The sequence below is a fragment of the Scyliorhinus canicula genome, chromosome 8, assembly GCF_902713615.1.
Source record: "Scyliorhinus canicula chromosome 8, sScyCan1.1, whole genome shotgun sequence".
In the NCBI taxonomy this organism is placed as follows: domain Eukaryota; kingdom Metazoa; phylum Chordata; class Chondrichthyes; order Carcharhiniformes; family Scyliorhinidae; genus Scyliorhinus; species Scyliorhinus canicula.
In genome coordinates, this window is record NC_052153.1 from 117,992,042 (window position 1) to 118,017,387 (window position 25,346).

The 25,346-nt window shown below is 45.4% G+C and overlaps 1 protein-coding gene across 4 annotated transcripts in view; it reads left to right on the plus strand.

Annotated features, from left to right (window-relative positions):
* fbxl17 (F-box and leucine-rich repeat protein 17) overlaps positions 1 to 25,346 on the plus strand; it is a 937,144-nt gene that overhangs the window by 538,753 nt on the left and 373,045 nt on the right. The window contains exon 9 of one of the 4 annotated variants that reach the window (XM_038805146.1): positions 21,498 to 21,746. The exons of the other annotated variants lie outside the window; for them this stretch is intronic. Within the exon in view, the coding sequence (XP_038661074.1) occupies positions 21,498 to 21,516 (19 nt within the window). The 3' untranslated portion in view covers positions 21,517 to 21,746. Of the gene's footprint in view, positions 1 to 21,497; positions 21,747 to 25,346 lie in introns of those variants that run through there. 4 annotated transcript variants of the gene reach the window in all.

Consider the following 25,346-nt stretch of genomic DNA (forward strand, 5'->3'; position numbering starts at 1 on the left):
CACCCTTCCATTGCTACTCTCTGCCTTCTAAGACCTAGCCAGTTCTGTATTCATCTTTCCAGCTCACCCCTGATCCCGTGTGGCTTCATCTTTTGTACCAGTCTGCCATGAGGGCCCTTGTCAAAGGCCTTACTGAAGTCCATATAAATAACATCCACTGCCCTACCAGCATCAGTCATCTTTGTGACCTCGTCGGAAAACTCTTATCAAGTTAGTGAGACACGACTTCCCCTTCACAAAACCATGCTGCCTCTCGCGAATATGTCCATTTTCTTCCAAATGGGAGTAGAACCCGTCTCAAAGAATTCTCTCCAGTAATTTCCCTACCACTGACGTAAGGCTCACCGGCCTGTAGTTGCCTGGATTATCCTTGCTACCCTTCTTAAACAAAGGAAGAACATTGGCTGTTTTCCAGTCCTCCGGGACATCACCTGATGACGGTGAGTATCCAAAGATTTCTGTCAAGGCCTCAGCAATTTCCTCTCTAGCCTCCTTCAGTATTCTGGGGTAGATCGCATCAGGCCCTGGGGACCTATCTAAATATTTTCCAAGACGCCTAACACCTCATCTTTTTGGATCTCAATGTGAGCCAGGCTATCTACACACCCTCCTCCAGATTCAACATCCACCAATTCCTTCTCTATGGTGAATACTGATGCAAAGTATCATCAGCTGGCCACATCCAGCTCCCTCTTGAATATATCCAACGAACTGGCCCCTGTAGTTTTCTGCGGTAGCAAATTCCACAAGTTCACAACTGTCTAAGGGCAGCATATCTCAGTCCTGAATTGCTTATCCTTTATTCTTAGGCTGTGACCCAAAATTCTAGACGTCCCCAACATCCACCGCGCCCATTTCCTTTGGCTCCACACATAGATTCCCTCCCCTGTCCTTCAGTGGGCCAACTCTTTCCCTGCCTACCCTCTTGCTTTTTATGTACGTGTAAAAAGCCTTGTGATTTTCCTTAACCCTATTTGGCAATGACTTTTTGTGACCCCTTTTAGCCCTCCTGACTCCTTGCCTAAGTTCCTTCCTACTTTAATTATATTCCACACAGGCTTTGTCTGTTCTCAGCTTCTACTTTCGTTTTACTTTATCCACAAGAATCACCCATTAGGTGGGCAGAAATAACCTCACTCAACACCTCCAAGCAGGAGCCAGCCACCTTGTGTGCAACCGATTAGACCATGGCATGAAGCCATGAAGCCCTCAGGGGATTGCAATCATGACATGGGAGAGTTTCACTTTAATTTTAAAAGTGAGAATGTGGGTCTAAGACTAATGTTCTATACACAAATAATGATAATCGTAAGGATATGAACTAAGGGTTGGCCAAAGTGGACTGGCTAACTAGGTTATAAGGTCACTGGGCTTGTGCTCACTGGAGTTTAGAAGAATGAGAGGGGATCTCACACAAACATATAAAATCCTGATGGGAGGGACAGGCTAGATGCGGGAAGAATGTTCCCGATGTTGGGGGCGTCTAGAATTAGGGGTCACAGCCTAAAATAAAGGATAAGCAATTCAGGACTGAGATATGGAAGAACTTCTGCTCTTAGACAGTTGTGAACTTGTGGAATTTGCTACCACAGAAAACTACAGGGGCCAGTTTGTTGGATATATTCAAGAGGGAACTGGATGTGGCCCTTGCCGCTAAAGAGATCAAGGGGTATGGAAAGAAAGCAGGAGTGGGCTTCTGAATTTGAATGATCAGCCATGATTATATTGAATTTGGTGCAGCAGGAAGGGCCAAATGGCCTACTCCTACACCTATTTTCTATGTTTCTAATTTATCAGAGTTCTTTGAAAAAATAAGGTGAATAAAAAGGAGCCTGTAGATGTGGAGCACTGGGATTTCCAAAAGGCATCAGCAGTTACTACACAAAATCAGAACTCATATTGTAGGGGCTAACATATCAGCATGGATAAAGGATTAGTTAGCTAACGGAGCAAGAAATAGGATAAACGGGTCTTTTTCAGATTGGCAAGCTGTAACTTTTGGAGTACAACAGGGATCAGTGTTCGGGCCTCAATTGTTAATAATCTATGTAAATTACTTGGACTAAGAGACCAAATTTATAATCGCTAAATTTTCCGAAGGAACCAAGATGGTTGGACAGTAAGTTGGCAAGAGGAGATAAAGAGTCTATGAAGCGATGTAAATAGTTAAGTGAGTGGGCAAATAAAATGGCAGATGGAGTATAACGTGGGAAAATGTGAAAATGTCCATTTTGGCAGGAAGAGTAGAAAAGCAGTATACTATTTGAATAGATAATGCAGAACATGGTGGTACAGAAGGGTCTGGGTGTCCTGACACATGAATCACACAAAGTTGATATTTTGGTACCACAAGTGTTTAAGAAGGCAGATTAATGTGGTGTTTATTTCAAAGGGAATGGGTTACAATGGTATAGGGAAGTTTTCCTGAAGTTCTACAGGGCCTTGATGAGACCACATCTGGAGTGGTGTGTACGGTTTTGATCTCTTTATTTGAAAGGGAACGTGTTAGAAGCTGTTCAAAGAAGGTTCACTCAACTCATTCCTGGGATGAAGGACTTATTTTATGAAGAAAGGCTGAGCAGGTTGGACCTATACCCATAACCCTGCTATGGGGTAGCATGGTAGCACAGTGGTTAGCACAGTTGCTTCACAGCTCCAGGGTCCCAGGTTCGATTCCTGGCTTGGGTCAATGTCTGTGCAGAGTCTGCACGTTCTCCCCATGTGTGCGTGGGTTTCCTCTGGGTGCTCCGGTTTCCTCCCACAGTCCAAAGGTGTGCAGGTTAGGTGGATTGGCCATGATAAATTGCCCCTAGTGTCCAAAAGGGATAGGTGGGGTTACTGGGTACAGAGATAGGGTGGAGGCAAGGTCTTAAGTAGGGTCCTCTTTCCAAGGACCAATGCAGACACGATGGGATGAATGGCCTCCTTCTGCACTATAAATTCTATGATTCTATGATACCCATCTCTACATGTTCACAATTTTACTGGGCAGGTGGAAGGCTGTAGTGAGGCTAGAAGTCTTGCTTCAAGCCAATTAACGCTCTTGGATGTGGGTTGCTGTGATCAGTGGGGAAGCATTTCCCCCAATTGTTTGGGTGGTGGGGCAGAAAGACCACTAACTGAAACCTGCCCAGATCTTTATTGGTCTTTACCTGAGACATTAAAACAATGCCTTTGGTACATTTCAATATATTGTAATTAAAAATGAATAATTGGTAAAGGCCAAATTTGGAAATAATAGCAGAATTTTCAGAAGATCCTAGCACCAACCAATAGCAAGCCGCCTCTGCAGCAATAAAACACATTGAGGGGGGCCGGGAAATTTCACCTATTGTGAATGCTTGGCTGAATTTCAAAAACAGAAATATCTTCAGCACAGCAGGTAGTCTATGGATCCAAGTATGGTGAAAAGTTTTAACAGGCTGTAATAGAAGAATAAGCCGTTGTGGTTTTTTTTATTTCTTTACAAACTTAATATGCACTTAAAGGATTACATTTTTTTGCACAGAAGTACAGGTACAATGTGTCAAATCTGGCTATCCGAAAGCTGGAGTTGTCAGAAAACCAGACATTTTAATAATATTCAATGCATCAATGTTAATCCTTATTAAATGCATGAAATAACTTACTGAATTGTTAAGCTCGGTGCAGCATTGGCGTTGTGCATGCCGACTAGTTATTGGCTTTGTGCGTGGGCCTTTTGCTTCGCTTCAAGTGGTCTGTACAACCCTTGACGCTGTCTGACTTGACCCAAACTACCCAATCTGAAAACTAGCAATATCTGAAGTCTGGCAATGTTTCCGTCCCAGGGTTGCCAGTTCTAAGATATTTTTCTTAAGTATCTATGATAATGTATTTGAATTCAGAGCTTTTAGATTTGGAGTAAGTGTCACGTGTACAGAGTACAGTGAAAAATATTGTTCTGCATACAGTCCAGGTAGGTTGTTCCATACATGGAAAAACATTGGACATATGATAAAAAAAAGAGGTTTAATTTTTTTCAATGATTTTAAAATAATTCCTATTTCTATTGTATGGCTTCTGTGAATTGTACATTGGGTATACTGGGTGAGTGGATGTGGAGAATACTAGTGGAGGGCATGCAAGTAACATGGGGGAGGAGTGGAGAGTGAGGGTGTATGGAGTGGTATGGGCAATCTCAGGGGACTATGGGGTGGCATGGTTGGGAGGGCTGAGAAGGGTGAGGATTGAGGTTTAGGGGGTGTTTAAATGATGTTGGGAGGTGGCCTACCTCTGCACCTATACTCCTCAAACACTCCATTGTGGTTCACAAAATGCATTGTAATCCCAACCCATGTGTGAAAAGACGAAATTCCCAGGCAAAGTTGCAAATAGGTCTTCTGTGTATTTCACAAAGTACAAAAGTGCACACATGGGGTGGCATGTTGGCACAGTGCTTAGCACTGCTGCCTCATAGCACCACGGACCCAGGTTCAATTCCGACTTCAGATGACTGTCAGTGTGGAGTTTGTACATTTTCTCCCTGTCCCCTGTCTGCATGGGATTTCTCCGGGTGCTCTGGTTTCTTCCCACAGTTGAAAGATGTGCGGGTTAGGTGGATTGACCATGCTAAATTGCCTCTTAATGTCCTGGCATGTGCAGGTCATGTTATGGGATTACAAGGATAGAGATGGGGCAGGGTGCACACTCGTAAATGGGCAGAGTGCTCATTCGAAGGGTTGGTACAGTCTCAATGGGCCGAGTGGACTCCGTCTGCACTGTAGGGATTCTATGATTCCCAAGCCCACATGTAAATCTGTGCCTTGATGTCCTCATTGGGGAAAAAGTCTGGGACAATAACTGAATCCAACATTGTGAGAGATTTGAATTGACACTGGTTGGAGATCTCCGTAACACAGTATGCTTCAGTGGTCTTGTTGCAACTGTGTCTATTTTCAGAATGAAATGAAATGAAATCATAGATCATCATAGAATTTACAGTGCAGAAGGAGGCCATTCGGCCCATCGAATCTGCACCAGCTCTTGGAAAGAGCACCCTACCCAAGGTCAACACCTCCACCCTATCCCCATAACCCCACCCAACACTAAGGGCAATTTTGGACACTAAGGGCAATTTATCATGGCCAATCCACCTAACCCGCACATCTTTGGACTGTGGGAGGAAACCGGAGCACCCGGAGGAAACCCACACACACATGGGGAGGATGTCAGACTCCGCACAGACAGTGACCCAAGCTGGAATCGAACCTGGGACCCTGGAGCTGTGAAGCAATTATGCTATCCACAATGCTACCATGCTGAAATGAAAATCGCTTCTTGTCACGAGTAGGCTTCAATTAAGTTACTGTGAAAAGCCCCTAGTCGCCACATTCCGCCGCCTGTTCGGGAAGGCTGGTACGGGAATTGAACCGTGCTGCTGGCCTGCCTTGGTCAGACAGGCAACTAATGTACACAGAGAACAGGACATAACCAATCAGCATGGTTTTCCACTATAACAGGCACGAGGCACACACACTCCGCCTCTTTCCACTGGTGACATCTACAGAGTGAGTCAGGGTGTATATATCACATAACACCTCCAGCACGTGGCTAAGAGCTAGTCTGGTTCAGTCAGACAGAGTAATCACACTTAGGTTAGCAGAGAGTCAAACTCACAGAGAACTGTGCTAACTGTGTGACAGGTTCAATAAACCAGATTGAACTAACTTCCAAGGTCTGGAGTATCTTTCAGTTAAATCTGCATCCAGTTGCAGCCTGTGTTATCTCAGTGTGCTAACACACTCTTAACCAACCATGTGTATTTATCCAGAACACTTCTATAACCGTGACTATTTGATGAAACCCCTGTGGAAGAATATGGCATAATTTTCAACAAGGAAGAGAAGAAAACTAGGGGTAGAATTGCTGCAATAAGAATTAACTTGTTCCTTTTTTATCTTTTGAGCTAAATATGTCCAATATCCTGAAAGGATTAAGTTCGCTGGTTTATAATCGTCTGTACGGTATGTGAGAGAGGGACCTCTTTTTAATATCTGTGCTGTCTAAGGTGATTAAGGTTTTACTTGACCCTCTGATGTGAAGATTAAGTAATGAAGATGATATAAGGCAGACATCCTAGTTATCAGTCTTAGACATTCACGCAGTGCTGCAAATTGTCCTTGAATAAAATAAGGAGCTGTGGAAACGGACTTTTCAGCCCCCTCTCCAATATTAAATCCTATCTGTGCAAGCTGTGAAAAGAACGTATTCAGTCTATGAAAAGCTCTTGTGTGTTTGAGAACTGTTCTATATAGATAACCGAGAGTATAATGATTCCACAAATAACTGGAATTCTAAGTCATTTCTACTTTAACGTAAGGACACAAATGTGTGTATGTGTGTTGGGTGTGTGTCTCTCATTCGAAAGATTTATTTTTAATTCCGTATAAATTCAGCTGACAATCTTGATTTTGCAGAATCACTATATTCCAATGTTTAATCTCTGTTTTTGCTATTGTAGAGATAAAATATATAAGAACTCGAAGGATGAAGCCCAGATCATTTTACCTGTGAAACACACTGCATCTCATACTGGGAACTGTAGTTAGAAATAGTATTACAATTTAGTCGTGAAAATTCACTTTAGGCATTACAAATTACTCTTTTCTGATGGGGCTCAGATTTGAGTAACCTGCCCAAGCATCAAGATAAGGGAACCTTTAGTAGGCCAAATTGTGTGGTTGAAAGTTTTTCTCTAAGGACAGAAATATGGAAATTGATACTTTAAATGATGATTCTTGAGGTGCACATGCTATTTTAGCATTGCACGTGTACATATAGTCTCACTGTTACATCTCCTACCATAGGCATTGGTTGCATGTTCATATTGGTGGCTACGGTAAATTTTTCAACTTTACACAAAATCCCAACATCTATAATAACTGCTGCAAAAACGAGTATGGTACTTTGAGATACATGCTTTAAGTTGGGTGTTGGCATTACACTACTAACAGCTTTAATAAGATTCATTTGAACTCCAAAGAACTATTCACAGTCCAGATGATACCTTGGTGAAGTCCATAATAGCTTTGAGGCAAAATATTTTTCCCTAACCTTTTCAAAACATACTGCAAGCGTCTAACTACAGGTGTCCTGTATTGCAGGGTTGATCACAGAGTAGACAATCTATATTGACATTTCAGTGCAGTACTGAAGAAATGCTGCATTGTTGCAGGTACATTATGGGTGAGACATTCAACTAAGGTTCCTTCTTATTCCTGGGTGGATCTAGAATATCTCAGAACACTACGAGGATAAGGACAGGTAGTTCAGTAACCTGGCCAATATTTATCCTTAAACTGACATCCACAAAACTGATTATCCAATCAGTGATGCAATTGCTATTTCTTTGATGTAGTACACAAATTGGCTGCTGTGCTTCTCTGAAGAAAATAGCAGTGACTGCACTTGAAAAAACAATTCTTTGATGTAAAGCATTTGGGACACTCTAGGACATGAATGCCATCAGAAAATGCTGGGTTTATTAACTCTTAAATCAATTACATTCGTCTTTAGGCTCAGCTTCGTAATTTAGTCCTTGCCTCAAGGAAAAGAGGAGTGATACATTTAAAATTTTCCCATTCATACTGCTTTTAAAAAATTTCTTCTTTCGTGCAATGAGGACGTCATAGACAGGGCCAGCAATTGTTGCACTTCTCTGATTGCCCTTGAACTGAGTGGCTTGCTTTCAGAGAGCAGTTGAGAGCCAACCACATTGCTGTAGGTCAGGAGTCACATGTAGGCCAGACCAGGTAAGAATGGTTGACTTCCTTCCCTAAATAATATTAGTAGAGTGAAGCAGATTGGATTTTTACGACAATTGACAATGGTTTTGTGGTCACCATTACTGAGACCAGTTTCTAATTCTAGATTTTATTAATTGAATTGAATTTAAATTCCATCAACTGCCGTGGTAAGATTTGCACTGGTGATCCTCAAGAGCATTTACCTGGACCTCTGAATTATTAGTCCAGTAACATTACCACAACGCCACTATTTCTCAAAGTTCTTGCTAATGTCCGCATGGAGACACAATGGCAAATGTTACTTTATGTTCAGATATAAGGGGCTAGATTCTCCACTCCCTGCCACCAAAATCGCAAATCGGGTTTCTTAATTCTCCGCCCCCGAAAAGCGGCGTAATCTAGGAGTAAACCACGTCGATTATCCACCACCTTAGGCCTTTGCCTGATGCTGCCCCATGATGCGCCGTCCCCGACTGGCCGAATTCCCGACAGCGTGGGTTACATGTGCTCACATCGTCCGGGAAGCTCGCGTGGCGGTTGCGGATTCGGGGCCACCAAAGTCGGGGGAGGGCCGATCGGCAGGCAGGGCGGGCTTTATTTGGGGCTGGGGGTAACGTGGGCGGGTGGTCCGGGGCGCTCAAGCGGCAGATGGGGTGGGGCACTACTTTGATGGTCCAGGTCGGCGCGTGGGCTGAGTCCACCATGGAGCATGGCGCGGCCGCTGCAGGCCGCCACCATGCACATGTGCGGCCTCTGAACCCAAAGTGCTGGGGGCCGTATCAGCTGCTAGAGCTGCAAGCTCTACGCTGGTTCCCTGCTAGCCCCCAGTAAAACGGGGAATCGGTGGCCTTTTGATGCCAGTTTTCCGGGCATAAAAGAACACCGTTTGCTCGCCAGGGTAGGGACTTAGTCTCCAAAACGGAGAATCCAGCCCAAGATTTTTTTTTAACTGTGAAACTCAACAAAATATGAAAGTTGTAAGCTGTAATGGCTGGGTTATCATAACCGTAGAATTTTAACTTGCCATTGATTCTGGTAACAAGAACTGTGCATTTGGATGCTCATGCCCAAAGCTGTCAATTAAACCAGATACAATGACACCAGAGCTCTGTTTTCTGCACTATGACCAAATTAGCCTCAAAATACAGCCCAAATCCACCCTAGCTTCAAGTAATTTATTAATCTGATCATTTAAAGGACAGAAGCTGGAGAATGCTCTGAGATATGAAGCAAATTATGTGCTTCTGTTTCCTGAATAAACTGCAAACTGCATAAAATAATTTTCTCTGTTTGAATAGAAACTGCTGATCAGCAAAATAAACTGAGCTGATGAGTATACTCAGAGAAGAGCCGGTCTTCCTGTGAATTCTTTCTCCATCTCAAAACCTTGATTTCCTCTGTTCCCCCGACCTGAAGCTAAATGTTGATGAATTATATATCCACCCAGTTACTAGATATACAGATAACAGTTGCTTATCCAGCTGATTCAAGAACCCAGAATCTACAGAAATACAATTAAAAACATAAAATTGCATTTTAACTGTCTTAACTACCTTAACTAACGTGCAAACTCCACACAGACAGTCACCCGAGGCCGGAATCGAACCCAGATCCCTGGCGCTGTGAGACAGCAGTTCTCACCACTGTGCCATCATGCTACTTGTATCATTGAGCCATGTCCCGCTCCGATTCCAGTAGGATGTGGCCGGTAGATCGCGCCCAGTGTTGCATACTAGGGTATGTCTCTTTAGTTTTGTTAATTTGTTAAATCTTTGTCTGTTTTATTGCTTGGGAACAGGTCGTACTGTTCAGCGAAGCAATTTAAACCTAAATATTTAATAATGGATAGAATACATTGTGCGTAATCAAAAGACGTCTTTAAAAAAACAAAATTGTCAAATTTTCAGCACTTCAAAAATATCTGTCTGGGGATCAGAAGAAAACTTCCTTATATTAACAATTTGGATCAAGGATTATCCCAATGCGAATATAAGGGCCTGCAAGTTTCTGATAAAATATCAGTACTGCTATTATTAGTGCATTAAAAAACAAAATTGCTACACAATTTGTTTGGCTTGTGAAAACAATAGATCACCAGAGATCTGTTCATTGACGTTCAGCAATTATCAAAAGATTGCTGGACTTGCACTGTAAATACAAATCCATCTTAGTGCAAGCTTTTAGGTGCAGCAACTGATAGTTTGCGATTTATGGTCTAAACATCCCTCTTAATCACCGAGACCCAGAAAAGGAACAGTGTAAATGTGGACCATCAGTCCCACAGGTAGTAAATGTTTGCAGAATTTTAGCGTTCCTAACTTTTCTTTTGACACTTTGCTACCATTCTCTTAATCTACTTTTGCTCTCCACACCTCCATACTCCACCCACCCCACCTGCCCCCGCCCCTTGTTTATATTTCTGTATCTAATTTGACTTTAATTTATCCTATTTCTTTCATTTGCTCGGTCTTTCAATATCCTAAAATTTCATTGCTTAGTGAGTTAGGCCATTAGGTGCTATTCGTGAGGTCCCAGATGCCCCATTAATGTTGCCAAGCCATTATTCAGTTGCAATTCCGGAAATGTACGTTGTAGAACAAATACATCTGAAGGGTGATGGAAAAAATCCAATTCATGATGTTCACTACAAGCTGTATCACTCCAGAAATTTCTGAGGCTCCAAGCAATTTCTGAGGCTGAATGTTGCTTGTGTTGTGCCCACAGCTCAGTTAGTAAATATACAATTAAGCATGGTACTGAACATGTCTGACAATTGACCTCCAGCCTGAGCTGATCACATCTGAGTGGCAATTGACATAGTCCAGTAGATCATAACAGCTGTTTCCTGGGAGTGGGAAGGTTTCTCAAAATACTGCTCTTGATTATCTGTAATACCATACCATAGCATGGCTCTATTGTGTGTTTTCCAAACAAGAACTTGTACAAACATGAAACTGGTCCTTTTGTATCTTTGTGGGAGGTTGGAATGGTTTCAAGCATTGTAGTAGACAAGATTTGTAGCTAGTAGGAGAGCTTATGCTGGCTGAGGTTGAATCTGGGAGCTATGTGTTTTTAATTGAGTGGTTGGTTGTAATTTTCAAGATCCTGTGTTGTGCTGTTACGGGCACGTGGTCAGCTCTCAACAGAGGTTAAGAGGTGGACCAGATGCCATGATTTTTTTCCAAAGCTTTAATGTTGTACAGAAAGATTGATTTGTTCTAGGAGTGATAATATAAGAAATAGGGCTTGGTTACTTTATAAACAAACTCCATTAAAACAAGAAAAACAAACTATTTAAACTTTTACTTCAGCTAACTCTAATATATTACATGTAGTTTCTTAACCTTAACACACAAGTTCCCATTAAACCACACTGCCCATGAAAATGTAGCTCTTCTTCCACTTACACAACCAGATAAAGGCAATACTTGCATTTATGAAGCACTTTTCTTCTGTTCGAGACATTTGTTCAGAATCTTTTCTCCCCAGCCTGCCCTGGTGACATCTCTCTCTCTAAGCTTCACCCACTCCCTCAAACAAAGGTTCTCCCCTGAGGTGACCAGATTTCAATCTATTCTCATTATCTTGACTGATTGTCCACTCCCGTTTACACAAATGAACAGAACGACGTCATTTATATGTAACTTCCGCAGCATGGTAGCATTGTGGATAGCACAATTGCTTCACAGCTCCAGGGTCCCAGGTTCGATTCAGGCTTGGGTCACTGTCTGTGCAGAGTCTGCACATCCTCCCCATGTGTGCGTGGGTTTCCTCCGGGTGCTCTGGTTTCCTCCCACAGTCCAAAGATGTGCAGGTTAGGTGGATTGGCCATGATAAATTGCCCTTAGTGTCCAAAATTGCCCTTAGTGTTGGGTGGGGTTACTAGGTTATGGGGATAGGGTGGGGGTGTTGACCTTGGGTAGGGTGCTCTTTCCAAGAGCCGGTGCAGACTCGATGGGCCGAATGGCCTCCTTCTGCACCGTAAATTCTAGGATTCTATGATTCTCTGATGGACAAATAGGTAATCACACTCTATGACGGGCTAATAGCTGGTCAAAGATTGTCTGGAATGACAATGGATCTTGAGAAGATCATCCTAGTTGAATCAGGACATCCTGTGTATTCCCATTAACGAGGTTAAGTCTGAATAGGATAAGGTAACTCAGGTTATGGGCATATCCCTCTTACTCTGCTTTTAGCAGTCATTTCCTTCAGTCTGTTTAAGCCCTAAATTGCCTGCTACATCTTGGACCCCATTTCTGGACCCAGATCCCTCATACCTCCCTATCATGACTGGCGCATAACCTGAAGTTTACCAGTTACTAGTGGGATGTCTGGGTTACATGAGGTCACTGATAATCCCAGTGAGTAGCGTAAGTATTTCCAGAGTTATAGGCTAATGAAGTTAGTAACTATGTTTGTCCTCAGACAAGCATTTTGTGGTGAGAGATGGAGAGCAGGTGCCCTATTGGGAGAGACTGGCAGCTTATCTCATCTTTGACAAAATCTGACTTCCTGGGAGTGATACAGAGAAGAGTCAGTACCAAATATTGTGGTTCCATTTCAGGAGAGTGTGTTTTCTCAATTGTCAGATACAATAGTTGTACCGTGTTAGCCTAATTCTGGACCATTTGACTTTTTAACATATATTTCATGGTCAACAAGATGATAAATTTTAATTCAGGAGAATGGGGCAGGTTCTGATTCAGGTACTCTGAATTGGTATCAAACATTCTGAAGTCATTAGTGTTAGCATAGCTCAGTTCTGAGTAATATTTTGTCGACACTTGCTCAGCAATGTTCTTTTGCCCAGTTCAGCAAAGCACTATGCAGCAGTAAAATCATGCAAGTTGGATACTGTTTCTGGGGATAAAAGTAAATCAAATCAAAATTTTCCGTGTATCTTTCTTTTATTTCCTTTTTAGTTTTTTCCAATATGAGACGTATGATGAGTGGGTCATTTCACAGTAATCTGTTCAAGAACATGTTGGAAATATAATGAGTGTTTAATTGTGTATATGACATGAACACCAAAACATGAATACTCCCCCCGACTCTAACTAAGCTCATCTGATCTGCTGGAGGATCGAGGACAGTGCTTTTGATTTCACAGTGAGATGCATTTTCAGCCTGTGTCAAGATATTGATCCCTGATTTATTTTGCCATCTCTGCTGATAACCACATTTCATGGCAGCTAACTACTGTGTCTGAGAATAATACTGCACACATGTGGTTTCCCCCAGTGGTGAAAGCTACCACTATCCAATTAGTCTTTTAAAAATAGCAAGAAATAAAATTCAAATTGCTCGGTGGAACTTGAGCTCTTTTGTGCTGTACTTTAAAGTGCTGCATAACATTTAAAATCTGAGCAGAATAGCTGACAGCTATCTGGGATTTATATCCTGCAGCATCACTACCCTTAGGGCAATTTATAATAAGGTGGAATGCTTCAACTACAGTAATGTTAACCCCTTCACTTGAAACTCATTACTTTAGACTGTGTCACTTGTAATACCTGCAGAATTCTTCTTTTGAATTGTCACATTGCTAGCAAGTTAGAATTCAGTCTCCCTGAATGATGATGCTGTTTCACAGGTAGAAAGACAATGTTAATTTGCGGTTCCAGAAATGACACGAGATGCCATGTGGAAACGAATAAAGTTAGTCCATATACTATACCCTGTTGTGGAAGAATACAGAACCTAAGGCAGCACGGCAGCACAAGTGGCTAGCACTGTGGCTTCACAGCACCAGGGTCCCAGGTTCGATTCCCTGCTGGGACACCGTGCGGAGTCTGCATGTTCTCCCTGTGTCTGCGTGGGTTTCCTCCGGGTACTCCGGTTTCTTCCCACAGTTCAAAGACGTGCAGGTTAGGTGGATTGGCCATGCTAAATTGCCCTTAGTGTCCAAAAAGGTGAGGAGGGGTTGTTGGGTTACGGGGATAGGGAGGAAGTGAGGGCTTAAGTGGGTCGGTGCAGACTCGATGGGCCGAATGGCCTCCTTCTGCACTGTATGTTCTATGTTCTATTGCAGGTACATGTGTCTCTGGATGGTATTGTATCATATAAGAGAGCCTAGATTGGATCTCTGATAGGTTGGCTAGATTAGTGAATCTCAGCTGAGTTGTGACTGCATTTGGGGTGTTATAGAAGGAAGGATTTTTCAAATGATGGTGTTTCCCAGCCCACCGGCTGAAGAGTCGGTTGGATACGCAACCCCACTAATTGTGATAATCCCGAATGCACTTAATGCTTCAAGGAGCGTTAATTGCTGCAGAGGTGGAGGCTCCGCCTCAGAAGGCTGCTGACCAGGGGAGCAGTGGCCATTGCTGGGATGACAGGCAATTCCCAGAAGTGTCAGAGCCTACAGAACCAGGTAAGTGCGGGGTCTTTGGCGGGTGCTGTGTTTTGATGGCAAGGCCAGATGAGGAGGAACGGAGGAAGAAATTAGGCAAGGGGAAGTAGACCCTGTGAAGGGCAAGGTTTGGGAGATGCCCAATTTGGAAAGGGAACTAAAGGCACTCCACTCATTCCTTCACCCCCTCCCGATGCCCAATCAGGTAAATCATCATTGTTTCACCCCCATCACACCTGAACTGTTCCTGCCAGCCTAACAATTACTGATATATGGAAGTGTCCCTTCAGCGGCCCCTGTAAACTTGCGAACAGGTCAGGAGTGGGCAGGAGGGTGGTGAGAATGCTTCCTGGGAAATTTTACAGGCTCCCTATCCGCAAATCTGCCAGTGGGGAGGGATTATAAAATTCTACCCAAAGTATCTTTGGGATTGGTGAGCTGGGGCGGGAACATAGACCAGAGTTGCTATTCCAAAATGCTACCTTGTGACTCCAACTGGATTGTGCTTGTGAATTTTGAGCCAGGACAGAATCAATTTGGTTGTGTTTACCCCTGCCCCAATATCATCAGCTGAAATTCCGGCTCCCACATTGAATATGAATGACAAAGTTACTGGAGAATATGAGCACAGGTGCAACAGTGTCCCAGTATGAGCCAACACTATCAGGAGTAGAGGTAACAAAAATTGATTTTTTTGTTTTATTTGTGAATGAAGTAACAAAGAAATCCACCATCAAGGATCATGGGTGGTATGGTAGCACAGTGGTTAGCACTGCTACTTCACAGCGCTAGAAACCCAGGTACATTGGCGGCACGGTAGACAGTGGTTAGCAGTGTTGCTTCACAGTGACAGCGTCCCAGGTTCGATTCCGACTTGGTTCACTGTCTGTACGGAGTCCGCACGTTTTCCCCGTGTTTGCGTGGGTTTCCTCCGGGTGCTCCGGTTTATTCCAACAAATCCCAAAAGATGTGCTTGTTAGGTGAATTGGACATTCTGAATTCTCCCTCTGTGTACCCGAACAGGCGCCGGAATGTGGCGACCAGGGGATTTTCATAGTAACTTCATTGCAGTGTTAATGTCAGCCTACTTTTGATACTCATTATATATCACAATTCCAGCCTTGGGTAACTGTGTGGAATTTGCACATTCTCCTCGTATTTGCATGGGCTTCTTCCGGATGTACCCGCTTCCTCCCATAGTCCAAAAATGTGCAGCTTAGGTTGATTGGCCATGTTACAATTACCCCGTTGTCTCAAGTGAGCAGGTTAGGTGGGGTTACCAGGATAGGGCGGAGGAGTGGGCCTAGGAGGGTGCTCTTTCAGAGGGTCAATGCAGACCTGATGGGCCAAGTGGCCTCCTTCTGCACTGTAGGGATTCTACGTATTCTATGGATCTATGACTTCATAGAATAGAAACAGGGTAAACATCGGTTTTCATAGAATCCCTACAGTGCCGAAAGAGGCCATTCGGCCCAACGGGTCTACACCAGCCTTTGGAAAGAGCATCTTACTTGAGCCCACATGTCCACCCTATCCCAGTAGCCCCACCTAAACTTTTGGATACTAAAGGGCAATTTAGCATGGTCAATCCATCTAACCTACACTCGGACTGTGGGAGGAAACTGGAGTACCCGGAGGAAACCCACGCAGACACAGGAAGAGGGTGCAAACTTCACACAGGCAGTCACCCAAGGCAGGATATGAACCTGGGTCCCTGGAGCTGTGAGTTAGCAGTGCCAGTACTGTGCCATCGTGCCACCCACAGTTCAGAATGAAATTTCCACTCGATTTGTGCAAAGTAGTAATACTGCTTTGCATTATAATAGCATACAATCGAACAACGAGTGCTGCTAGGACTGTTTATGCTGTTACACAGGATTAATATCATAGAATTTACAGTGCAGAAGATGGCCATTTGGCCCATCGAGTCTGCACCGGCTCTTGGAAAGAGCACCCTACTTAAGCCCACACCTCAACCCTATCCCCTTAACCCAGTAACACCACCTCACCTTTATGGTGTCAGATACTGGGCAGGATTTTGTGATCCTAGGCTAAGTGTTGACACCGTCGGAAACGCCGTCGCGCTTCTCGATGGCGTCAGCACGGCCTCAGGATCAGCACTTCTGGCCCCTACAGGGGGCCAGCATGGTGCTAGAGCGATCCAGGCCACTCCAGCTGCTGATCCTGGCGTGAACTGAGCGGCATGGGTTCGCGCATGTGCAGTGGCACCGGCGCCATAGCGCACATGCGCAGTGGCACCGGTGCGAATGCGCGCATGCGCAGTGGCTCCCTTCAATGCGCCGGCCCCGATGCAACATGGCGCAGGGCTACAGGAGCCAGCGTGGAAGAAAGGAGGCCCCCAGCCAGTGTGGCCAGCCTGCTAATCGGTGGGACGCAATCGCGGGCCAGGTCCACATCGGAGGCCCCCCACAGGCCGAGAATCGGCGGCAGGGTTGCCCCGTAGAGCGGCTCCTGACCGGCACGGCGCCGATTCTCCGCTCTGCGTGGTGCATTTCGTGCCGGTCGTGGGGATTCTCCGGCCCGGCCCCGGGCTGAGAGAATCCCGCCCACTGTGTTCTGTCAGTATTTTTTCATTCTTTGAACAATGTGCTCAGATTACTCATTTCACAAGTACTCTGCTCCCTGTTTGTTCATCACCTGAATTGGTCACTTGAATTCTGGAACACCAGTGGGAACTGGTTACTCCAGTCTCAAGACAACCTTGGATCCTTTACTTTACCCGAACGTGGCTGAGGCACAAGCTGAGTTTCATGTCGAAGGACAAATCTGTTTGGGGGCATAGTCTAAAATTAAAGTCTTCGGCATGAAATTAGGAAACAGTTTTACACATGAAGGGTGGGAAATATTTAGAAATCAGGGGCGAAATTCTCCGCGGACCGTCGTGACGCCGATTTCCGGCGAGCAAAAGCGGTGCAGATGACTCCGGCGTCGGGGCCTTCTTTTAGGCCGCTAATCTCCGTTCCCGGAGGGGCCAGCATTGGACCGACGCGATACGCGTCATTTTAATGCGCTGCAGAAGTGGCGCGTTGAGAGAGAGAGGACGGGTACCGGCGTGGGAGAGAGGAGGAGAGAGGGGGGGAGAGGAGGAGAGAGGGGGGGAGAGGAGGAGAGAGGGGGGAGCGGAGGAGAGAGGGAGGGGGGGAGCGGAGGAGAGAGGGGGGAGCGGAGGAGAGAGGGGGGGGAGCGGAGGAGAGAGGGGGGGAGCGGAGGAGGGGAGCGGAGGGGGGAGCGGAGGAGAGAGGGGGGGAGCGGAGGAGAGGGGGGGGAGGGGGAGCGGAGGAGAGAGGAGGGGGGGCGGAGGAGAGAGGGGGGGAGCGGAGGAGGAGAGAGGGGAGCGGAGGAGAGAGGGGGGAGCGGAGGAGAGAGGGGGAGCGGAGGAGAGAGGGGGGAGCGGAGAGAGGAGAGAGGGGGGAGGGGGGAGCGGAGGAGAGAGGGGGAGCGGAGGAGAGAGGGGGGAGCGGAGGAGAGAGGGGGGAGCGGAGGAGAGGGGGGGAGCGGAGGAGAGGGGGGGAGCGGAGGAGAGAGAGGGGGGAGCGGAGGAGAGAGGGGGGAGAGGGGTGTGGGTACCTGCCTTCAGAGGGAGGGGGAGGAGGGTGTGGGTACCGGCCTTCAGAGGGAGGGGTGTGTGTGAAACCGGCCTTCAGAGGGAGGGGGGTGGGGGTACCGGCGTTGAGAGAGAGGGGGCGTCGGCGTTGGACGGGGGGTAGGGGGGGCGATGGTGAGGGGGGTAGGGGTTGGGGAGGTGGGTGGGGGCAGAGGGGGGGGTGACACACGTGCTGGGGGCCCCCAACCCCCACCCCTATCCCCCAACCCTAGCCCCCCACCAGTCTCCCGATCCCCCACCCTAATCCCCCCACCCCTATTCCCCCCACCCCATCCCCCCCACCCCTACCACCGCCCACCCCTACCCCCCACCTCTATCACCCACTAGCCCCACCCCTACCCCCCCCACCCTACTACCACCCCTAACCACCCCCACCACCAAACCACCCCTACCCCCCACTCGCCACCACCCCTACCCCACCTTCCCACCACCGCCGTCCCACCAACTCCCACCACCCCCTACCCCCCTCCCACCGTCACCACAACACCCCTACCCCCCTCCCCACCACCCCTACCCCCCTCCCCACCACCCCTAACCACCCCCCTCCCCACTACCCCTACCCTCCCCCTCCCTACCCCCCTCCCCACCACCCCTACCCACCTCCACCACCAACGAACCTACCCCCCCTCCCCACCACCCCACCCCCCTCCCCACCACCCCTACCCCCCTCCCCCACCACTCTCTATTCCCTTCCCCACCACCCCTACCCCCTCCCGCACCACCCCTACCCCCCTCCAACCCCTGCCCCCCCCATCTCTCTCACACGCCGGTACCCCCCCCCCTACAACGGCGCAACCCCCCCTCTCATCGCCGCAACACCCCCTCTCAACGCTGCAGCAACCGCCCCCCAACGCCGAAACCCCCCCCTCAACGCCACAAACCCCCCCCCCCCCCCCCCCAACGCCGCATCATCAATGGTTGACGCCGTTTTAAAGCTACTCTGTTTTTCGCCGACGTGACCCGTGGCCACGTCGACGGGACTTCGGCCCATCCGGGCCGGAGATTTGGTGAAAGTAAAAATACAATGAAATCCTGCCGGCGCCAGCTGTTCTCAGAGGCTGCCGGCGGGATTTGCACAACGCCGGTTTTTGGCCGGTCGGAGATTTAAAAACCCGGCGGGAGCGGGAATAACGCCGCCGCCGGCCAATTCTCCGACCCTGCGTGGGGTCGGAGAATTTCACCCCAGATCCGCAAACATTAGTTGATGCGAGATTAACTGTTCATTTTAAATTTGGCATTAATATATTTTTGTTAAGAAAAGGTAGTAAAGGGATATAAAATTAGGTCACAGATCAGCAGGACCGTAATGAAGGTGGAATAGGCTCAAGGGGCTAAACGACCTACTCCTGTTCCTATGTTCCATTAGCAGAGGGAATCAGGTAAGTTTGTTCAATTATTAGTTTTTATTTATATTCCTGAATAGTTTTATTTTTCTCCCATGCCCTCAAGACGCTGACACTTTACTGGGGTACTGTTCCAGGCAGACCATGTGCCCTCTGGTACCTTGTGCAATCCAAATTATTTATGTGTGAACCTTGTCAATGAATGTTGGCAGGTTACCAGAGAGCATCACAGCCAAACTCAGTACAGCACAGGACAGCTATCCATGCATGGATAATTCCAACAAGGTCACTGGATAGTGACCAGGAGCAAGACCTTTGGGCAATTATCCTCCTCTAAATGCAGTGCTGTAGTTGATCATAGTTCTCTTCCCACTACCCTGGCTGAGATCAACTACCTCAGTTCACACGGCTATTGAACCTGCAGTTTTCAAGCTCAATTATTGGTTAGACCTGCTGAGCCATCGAAAGTGAAAGAATGTTGCAAAACTTTAAATAAGAGAAATAATGGCGAGGAGAAAAAAGAAAATGCCCAAATTGGCTTTTTGTCATTGACGATAATGCAAAATAGACAGTTAAATAGTCGATTCAAAAATTTTGAAAATGGAGTAAAAAGTGAATGCAAAGCGTAACTATGAGAATAAAATGGCGTGCAGCATTAGAGAGCGGCACGGTAGTACAGGAGTTAGAACTGTTGATTCACAGCTCCAGGGTCCCAGGTTCAAATCCTAGCTTGGGTCACTATCTATGTGGAGTCTGCATGTTCTCCCCGTGTCTGCGTGGGTTTTCTCCAGGTGCTCCGATTTCCTCCCACAGTACAAAGATGTGCAGGTTAGATTGGATTGACCGTGATAAATTGCCCCTTAGTGTCCAAAACGGATAAGTGGGGTTACTGGGTTATGGGAATAGGGTGGAGGCTTGGGAGGGTGCTTTTTCCAAGGGCTGGTGCAGACCCAATGGGCCAAATGGCCTCCTGCACTGTAAATTCAATGAAAAGAATATTACATATTACAAAGATGTTTTTGGCATCTGAATTGCACTATTACTGCAATACTTTGGCATTTTTCAATATCACAATGATGAGCTAAAATCTATTTTAGAAAAAGTCAGCTTGGGGACAGTGGAATACTTGAGAGCTGCCGCTAAACATTAAACGCTATTGACTGTTGATTTATGATTTCAGTACACTAATTTATGTATCTTTACAAAGGTTTTTTTTTCAACATGCAAGTGTATTTAATAAGTTATTTATAATTTTGGTGGATCTCAGGCAGCTTTTATGGCAATACAATAGAAACAAAATCAAATTAATTTTACAGAAATTGTTTATTTTAACCCTAGTCTTAGTTGGCATTGTCTTGCCTTTTCTCTGTCTCTCTTCAAGTCTTCTTCAGTCCCTGTTTCATTGTTATCTCACCAGCTGAGTTTTCTTCTTCCTCTTCTGTTTTTACCCCCAATTTCTCCTTCGGTTGTTACCAGGACAAGGCAATTGGGTCTTTATTTCCAATGTCTGTACTTGGCTATCTTTCTCACTAACTGTACTTATAACCCTTTTGATTCCTGAACTTCTACTCTTCTGTCCATCCAGCTGAATCTCAGCATCCTCTACTATAGTCACATTTCAAAAGCTCCGCTCACCCTCTTTCGTCAGAGCGTAACTCTTGCATCCATTGACGTGCAACACATCACACTAGTAACTGTTTTCACCTTCATGCTGATGATTTTGGACTTCTAAATGCTACACTGGTCACACCTCCTGCCATAGATAATATAACCTGCAATTCATTCTTGGATATAAGTTGAGTGTTTATCATCAAGAAAGGAACTTGAAATTTTCCAGCGCTTCCAATCTTGAAATTTGCATTTCCATTTAGAGCCATAACTTTGATCTTTTGCCTAATTTATAATCAATCCAAAAGACTTGATGTGTTTTAGAATAGGTCTGCCATAGCCTCCATCTCATCCTTCATTTTGACTGAACATAGAACATACAGTGCAGAAGGAGGCCATTAGGCCCATCAAGTCTGCACTGACCCACTTAAGCCCTCACTTCCACCCTATCATCGTCACCCAATGACCCCTTCTAACCTTTTTGGCCACTAAGGGCAATTTAGCATGGCCAGTCCACCTAACCTGAACATATTTGGACTGTGGGAGGAAACTGGAGCACCTGGAGGAAACCCACGCAGGCATGCGGAGAACGTGCAGACTCCGCACAGACAGTGATCCAGTGGGAATGAAACCTGGGACCCTGGTGCTGTGAAGCCACAGTGCTACCCGCTGTGCTACCGTGCTGCCCCAGTGTGATGCCATTTGCGTACCTGACATTCCACATGTATGACCTCCTGTAATGCAGACACACCTCCTTTGTAACACTTCCTGCACAATCTTCATTATCTTCTCTTCCACAGCATTAAACAGCATGGTTGACAGACAAGATTCTTGCCGGACTGCTCAACTGGAATTTACTTGTATGTCCATCACCAACTCTGACTCCTGAAGCATGTCTGTATAGTTTTTGTATTAGCTACTCAAGATGTTTGGGTGCACAAGTGTCTATACATGTCTTCCATGGGGCATCATGCTGGATAATGTCAAAAGCTTTGCAATATTTACAGAAATATTTGGCTGGTTTGAGAAGGGCAACCTGCTTACCCCTACTCAACCAAATTCATTGACTGTTATCTGAGAGTAATGTTGGAATAAAAATGGAATCTTCAGACGGTCACAGGAGTGATTCATCAATAGTTTTGATAGAGATTCATTTAATGTTGTGCTTCAACTCTGAATTTCAGTATTTTCATTTAACTTTTATTTCTCTAATATTCTTCAGAATTTAAAAAAACGATATTTTATAGATTGTTTATGTTTTGCGATGCTTCACAAAATAACTGAATATGTCATTGTGATCATTGAATGTATAATGTCAAAATGGATAATTAGTGAAATCTTCAATAATATATGAGTTTCATTTGTAGGCCAGATATTTTCATTGTGCCCGGTGCCAAAGATTGCTCCGGAAGAATTGAAATGTGTATTTATTCTCAATACCTGTGATTGAGCTGATAACTTTGGTGCCAGTATATATTCCTGCACCAAGTCACACTCGCCCATCACCCCAGTTCTCGCTGGCCTACATTGGCTCCCAGCTAATTAATCCCTCCATGGCCTCATCTCTCCCCACCTCTGCAAATATGGAGAGCGGTATTTGCTTGTGTGGAAACACTGACATGGGCTGAATGAGCAGAATAGACTGTTTCTATTTATAACTTCTTTGTATTTTTATTGGAATGAAGCAATAATTGAGGTTCTGGTGATTTGTTCAAAAGTGAATTGTCCCTCCCTTCATAATCTTTGAGGTTTAATTTAGGTAATAAAGTAACCCATAAAAAAAACAGTTTTGACACACCTTTAGTCTCCTTTCCTATTTCCCATTTCCTGCCCAGTGGATGCATTGAATGGCAGTAGAAACTGGAAGGTAGCTACTTCGTTCACGTGTCGAGCTTCAGGCTTGATGCCCCATTTGCCTCAGATGATTTGTCAACTCTTGGTGAGAGTTGGAGTTCTGTGTAGTAGGAAGGCAGATTTGTAGCATCATGGGATTGAAATTGGGTGAAAAGCTGTTTTTGCTGTAACTTGCTGAATTTGAGTCATACTCTGGAAGTTACACTGCGAACAACTCAGTTCACATTAAGCAAGTTTGTACCTTTGAGTGAAAAAAGCAAAATTGAAGGCGTATTTTCGTTTGGTCAAAAAACCTGAAATTGTAAACTGCCTGGAAATGTATCTTCTTGTGCTTTCTTTTGGAATATCAATTGCAGTTAAAGCTATATATATAAAATACCACCAACAGTTGTAATAAAACATGCACTATTCACAGATTTCAAACTATGAATATTAAAATATTACTGTTATAATGATGGAACATCCCTGAATAAAGGCTTTTTTGTTTGATTGTAGATGTAATAGCACATTGTTATTTGCCACAATAATACACAGGACAGTATTTTGCAATAGCAGCTCTCAAACCAGCTGGTATTTAAAGTTATTTGTATTTTTGAAATACTCATACAGCTGGTAACAGCTGCAAAAAATAGATGGAACTCCACCATTGCCCCAGTAATATGCTCACTTATTAAAGGTTTCGGTGTTTCAGTTGAAATTAATCCCTTCAATTGAAATGGAAATGCAGTAGAAATTCACAATTCTTGGATGCCCTCAGTCCAGTGAACACCGATACTTGCGTCTTCATTCCACCCCCCCCCCCCGACATCGTACACCTAGTTAAAAAAAATTGTTAATCTGCAGTATATGAATCCTGTCTTAAAGCAGAGTTTATTATTGTGAAAACCGTATTTCCTTCATTTCTCATTCAAACATAAGGCAAAAAATTAACATGCCAGGAGTGGATTTTGTAACATTTATTTGGGATAGCTCCCTCCTCTGTTTCACCTGAAATAGCTCATCTGTATGCAGTGACAGTAGCTTATGCTTCTCACCCTGAAGTGCATCATCCTTTTACATGTCATGTGTCATCTATCAATTTCAATCGACCTACATGAATGCGGCAGAGCATATATCAGAAAGAAAGAAATCTTACAGCTATCAACCAAAAATAAAATAAGTCTATGTATCACTATCACTGATAGCTTACAAAACTGGCACTATGATTATAAACTCTTTAGTTTGTGTATCCTTTATCAATCTGTGTGTTTCTGATTAGTTAATTTGTTGCTCCATTAAAATCTGAGGAACTGGATATTTCACTTAAGTCTGAAGATTTTGTACTTATTTTAATATTCTATGTTTGTATATGAAAAAGCTCAATGGATTTACAGCAGTTATCACAGAGACTCAAGGGCATCAGAAATATTTATCTGCTTGCTGATGGCGGAAAATACTTAGTTTTATCAGGTACTATTGTTTAACCTAATTCTAGGAATACCTGCAATTGGGAAAATTAGCTGTTTAGATTTATGTAAATATTAAGGGCGCGATTCTCCGCAAATGCGGAGAGTCGTGAAGGCTGCCGTGAAACTGGCCGTGTTTCACGGCAGCCTCCGCGCCCCCTCCCAGGACCCGATCCTGCTCCCCGGTCGGGGCTAGCAGCGGGGCCCCGTGAACCACGGCATCGCAGGCTTAACGAACTTCGCTAAGCCCGCACACCAAGGGTAACGGCGGCTGACGCGCACAATGACGTCAGCCGCGCATGCGCGGATTGGACGGCTCCAACCCGCGCATGTGTGGATGACGTCATCACGCATATGCGTGAAACCCACGCATGCGCGGGCCGTCATGCCCCTCAGCCGCCCCGCGGACTGATCCAGCGGGGCGGCGGAGGAACAAAGAGTGCGCGGGGTTCAGACCCGCTCGGTGCCCACCGATCGCGGGCCCATGCCACCCTTGGCACGGCCGTGGTGCGGCCGTACCAATCGGTGCCATTGTTCTCCAGAACGGCACTTTGCGGCCGTTTTCACGTACGGTGAGAGCAGGTGTGTTGGAGTTCGTGAAAACGGCCGTAAAGGCCTGGGAAATCGGCCCATCGGATAGGGGAGAATCGCTGCTCGCCGTAAAAAAACGGCGAGCAGCATTCGTGTCGTGGGGCGGCCTTGGGGGGGAGAGAATAGCGGGAGGTCGGGAAAAGTGTCGGGAAGGCCCTCCCGCTATTCTTCGACCCGTCGTGGGGGGCGGAGAATCGCGCCCAAAGTAACTCCTGCATGACACTTTTTAATTGAAACCATTTGAAAGATATGTCCACAAATCAAAGAGTTGGTATCATCTCAACTGTTTCCCTTCGGCCTGAATTGTTTGTTTTGTGATATGAAGCAGGAGAGTTGTGTCTTTATGGTTCCCAATCTTCCAGATCTTACTTAATTAAATCTTGATCAGTAATGGGGAGGAATATTGGTTGTGGGAAGGGTTTGATGAGTTGGCATTATATTTATTTATATGTAGCCCTGGTCAGAGGAAACTCAAATGCAAGCTCAGGACCAAATAAAGACATGCGTAAGCAATATTGTCAAGAAATCAATGTTTCCCCTGTACCAGAGAACTTAATTTGCAATTCTGTTGTCTTAATCTGTTGGGTGGACTGCAAATCTTAAAATGGAGTTCTGGTGAAACCTTGGAAATGCAGATCTTGAAATTCTGGTTTAATCTTAGATTTTAATGGGTTTATGTTCCTTCATTGGGCGCAATTCTACGAAAAAGTTCATCTTGTGACAGGTGTTTCAGGGAGTTTCCTGCCGGCTCTGCTGGCG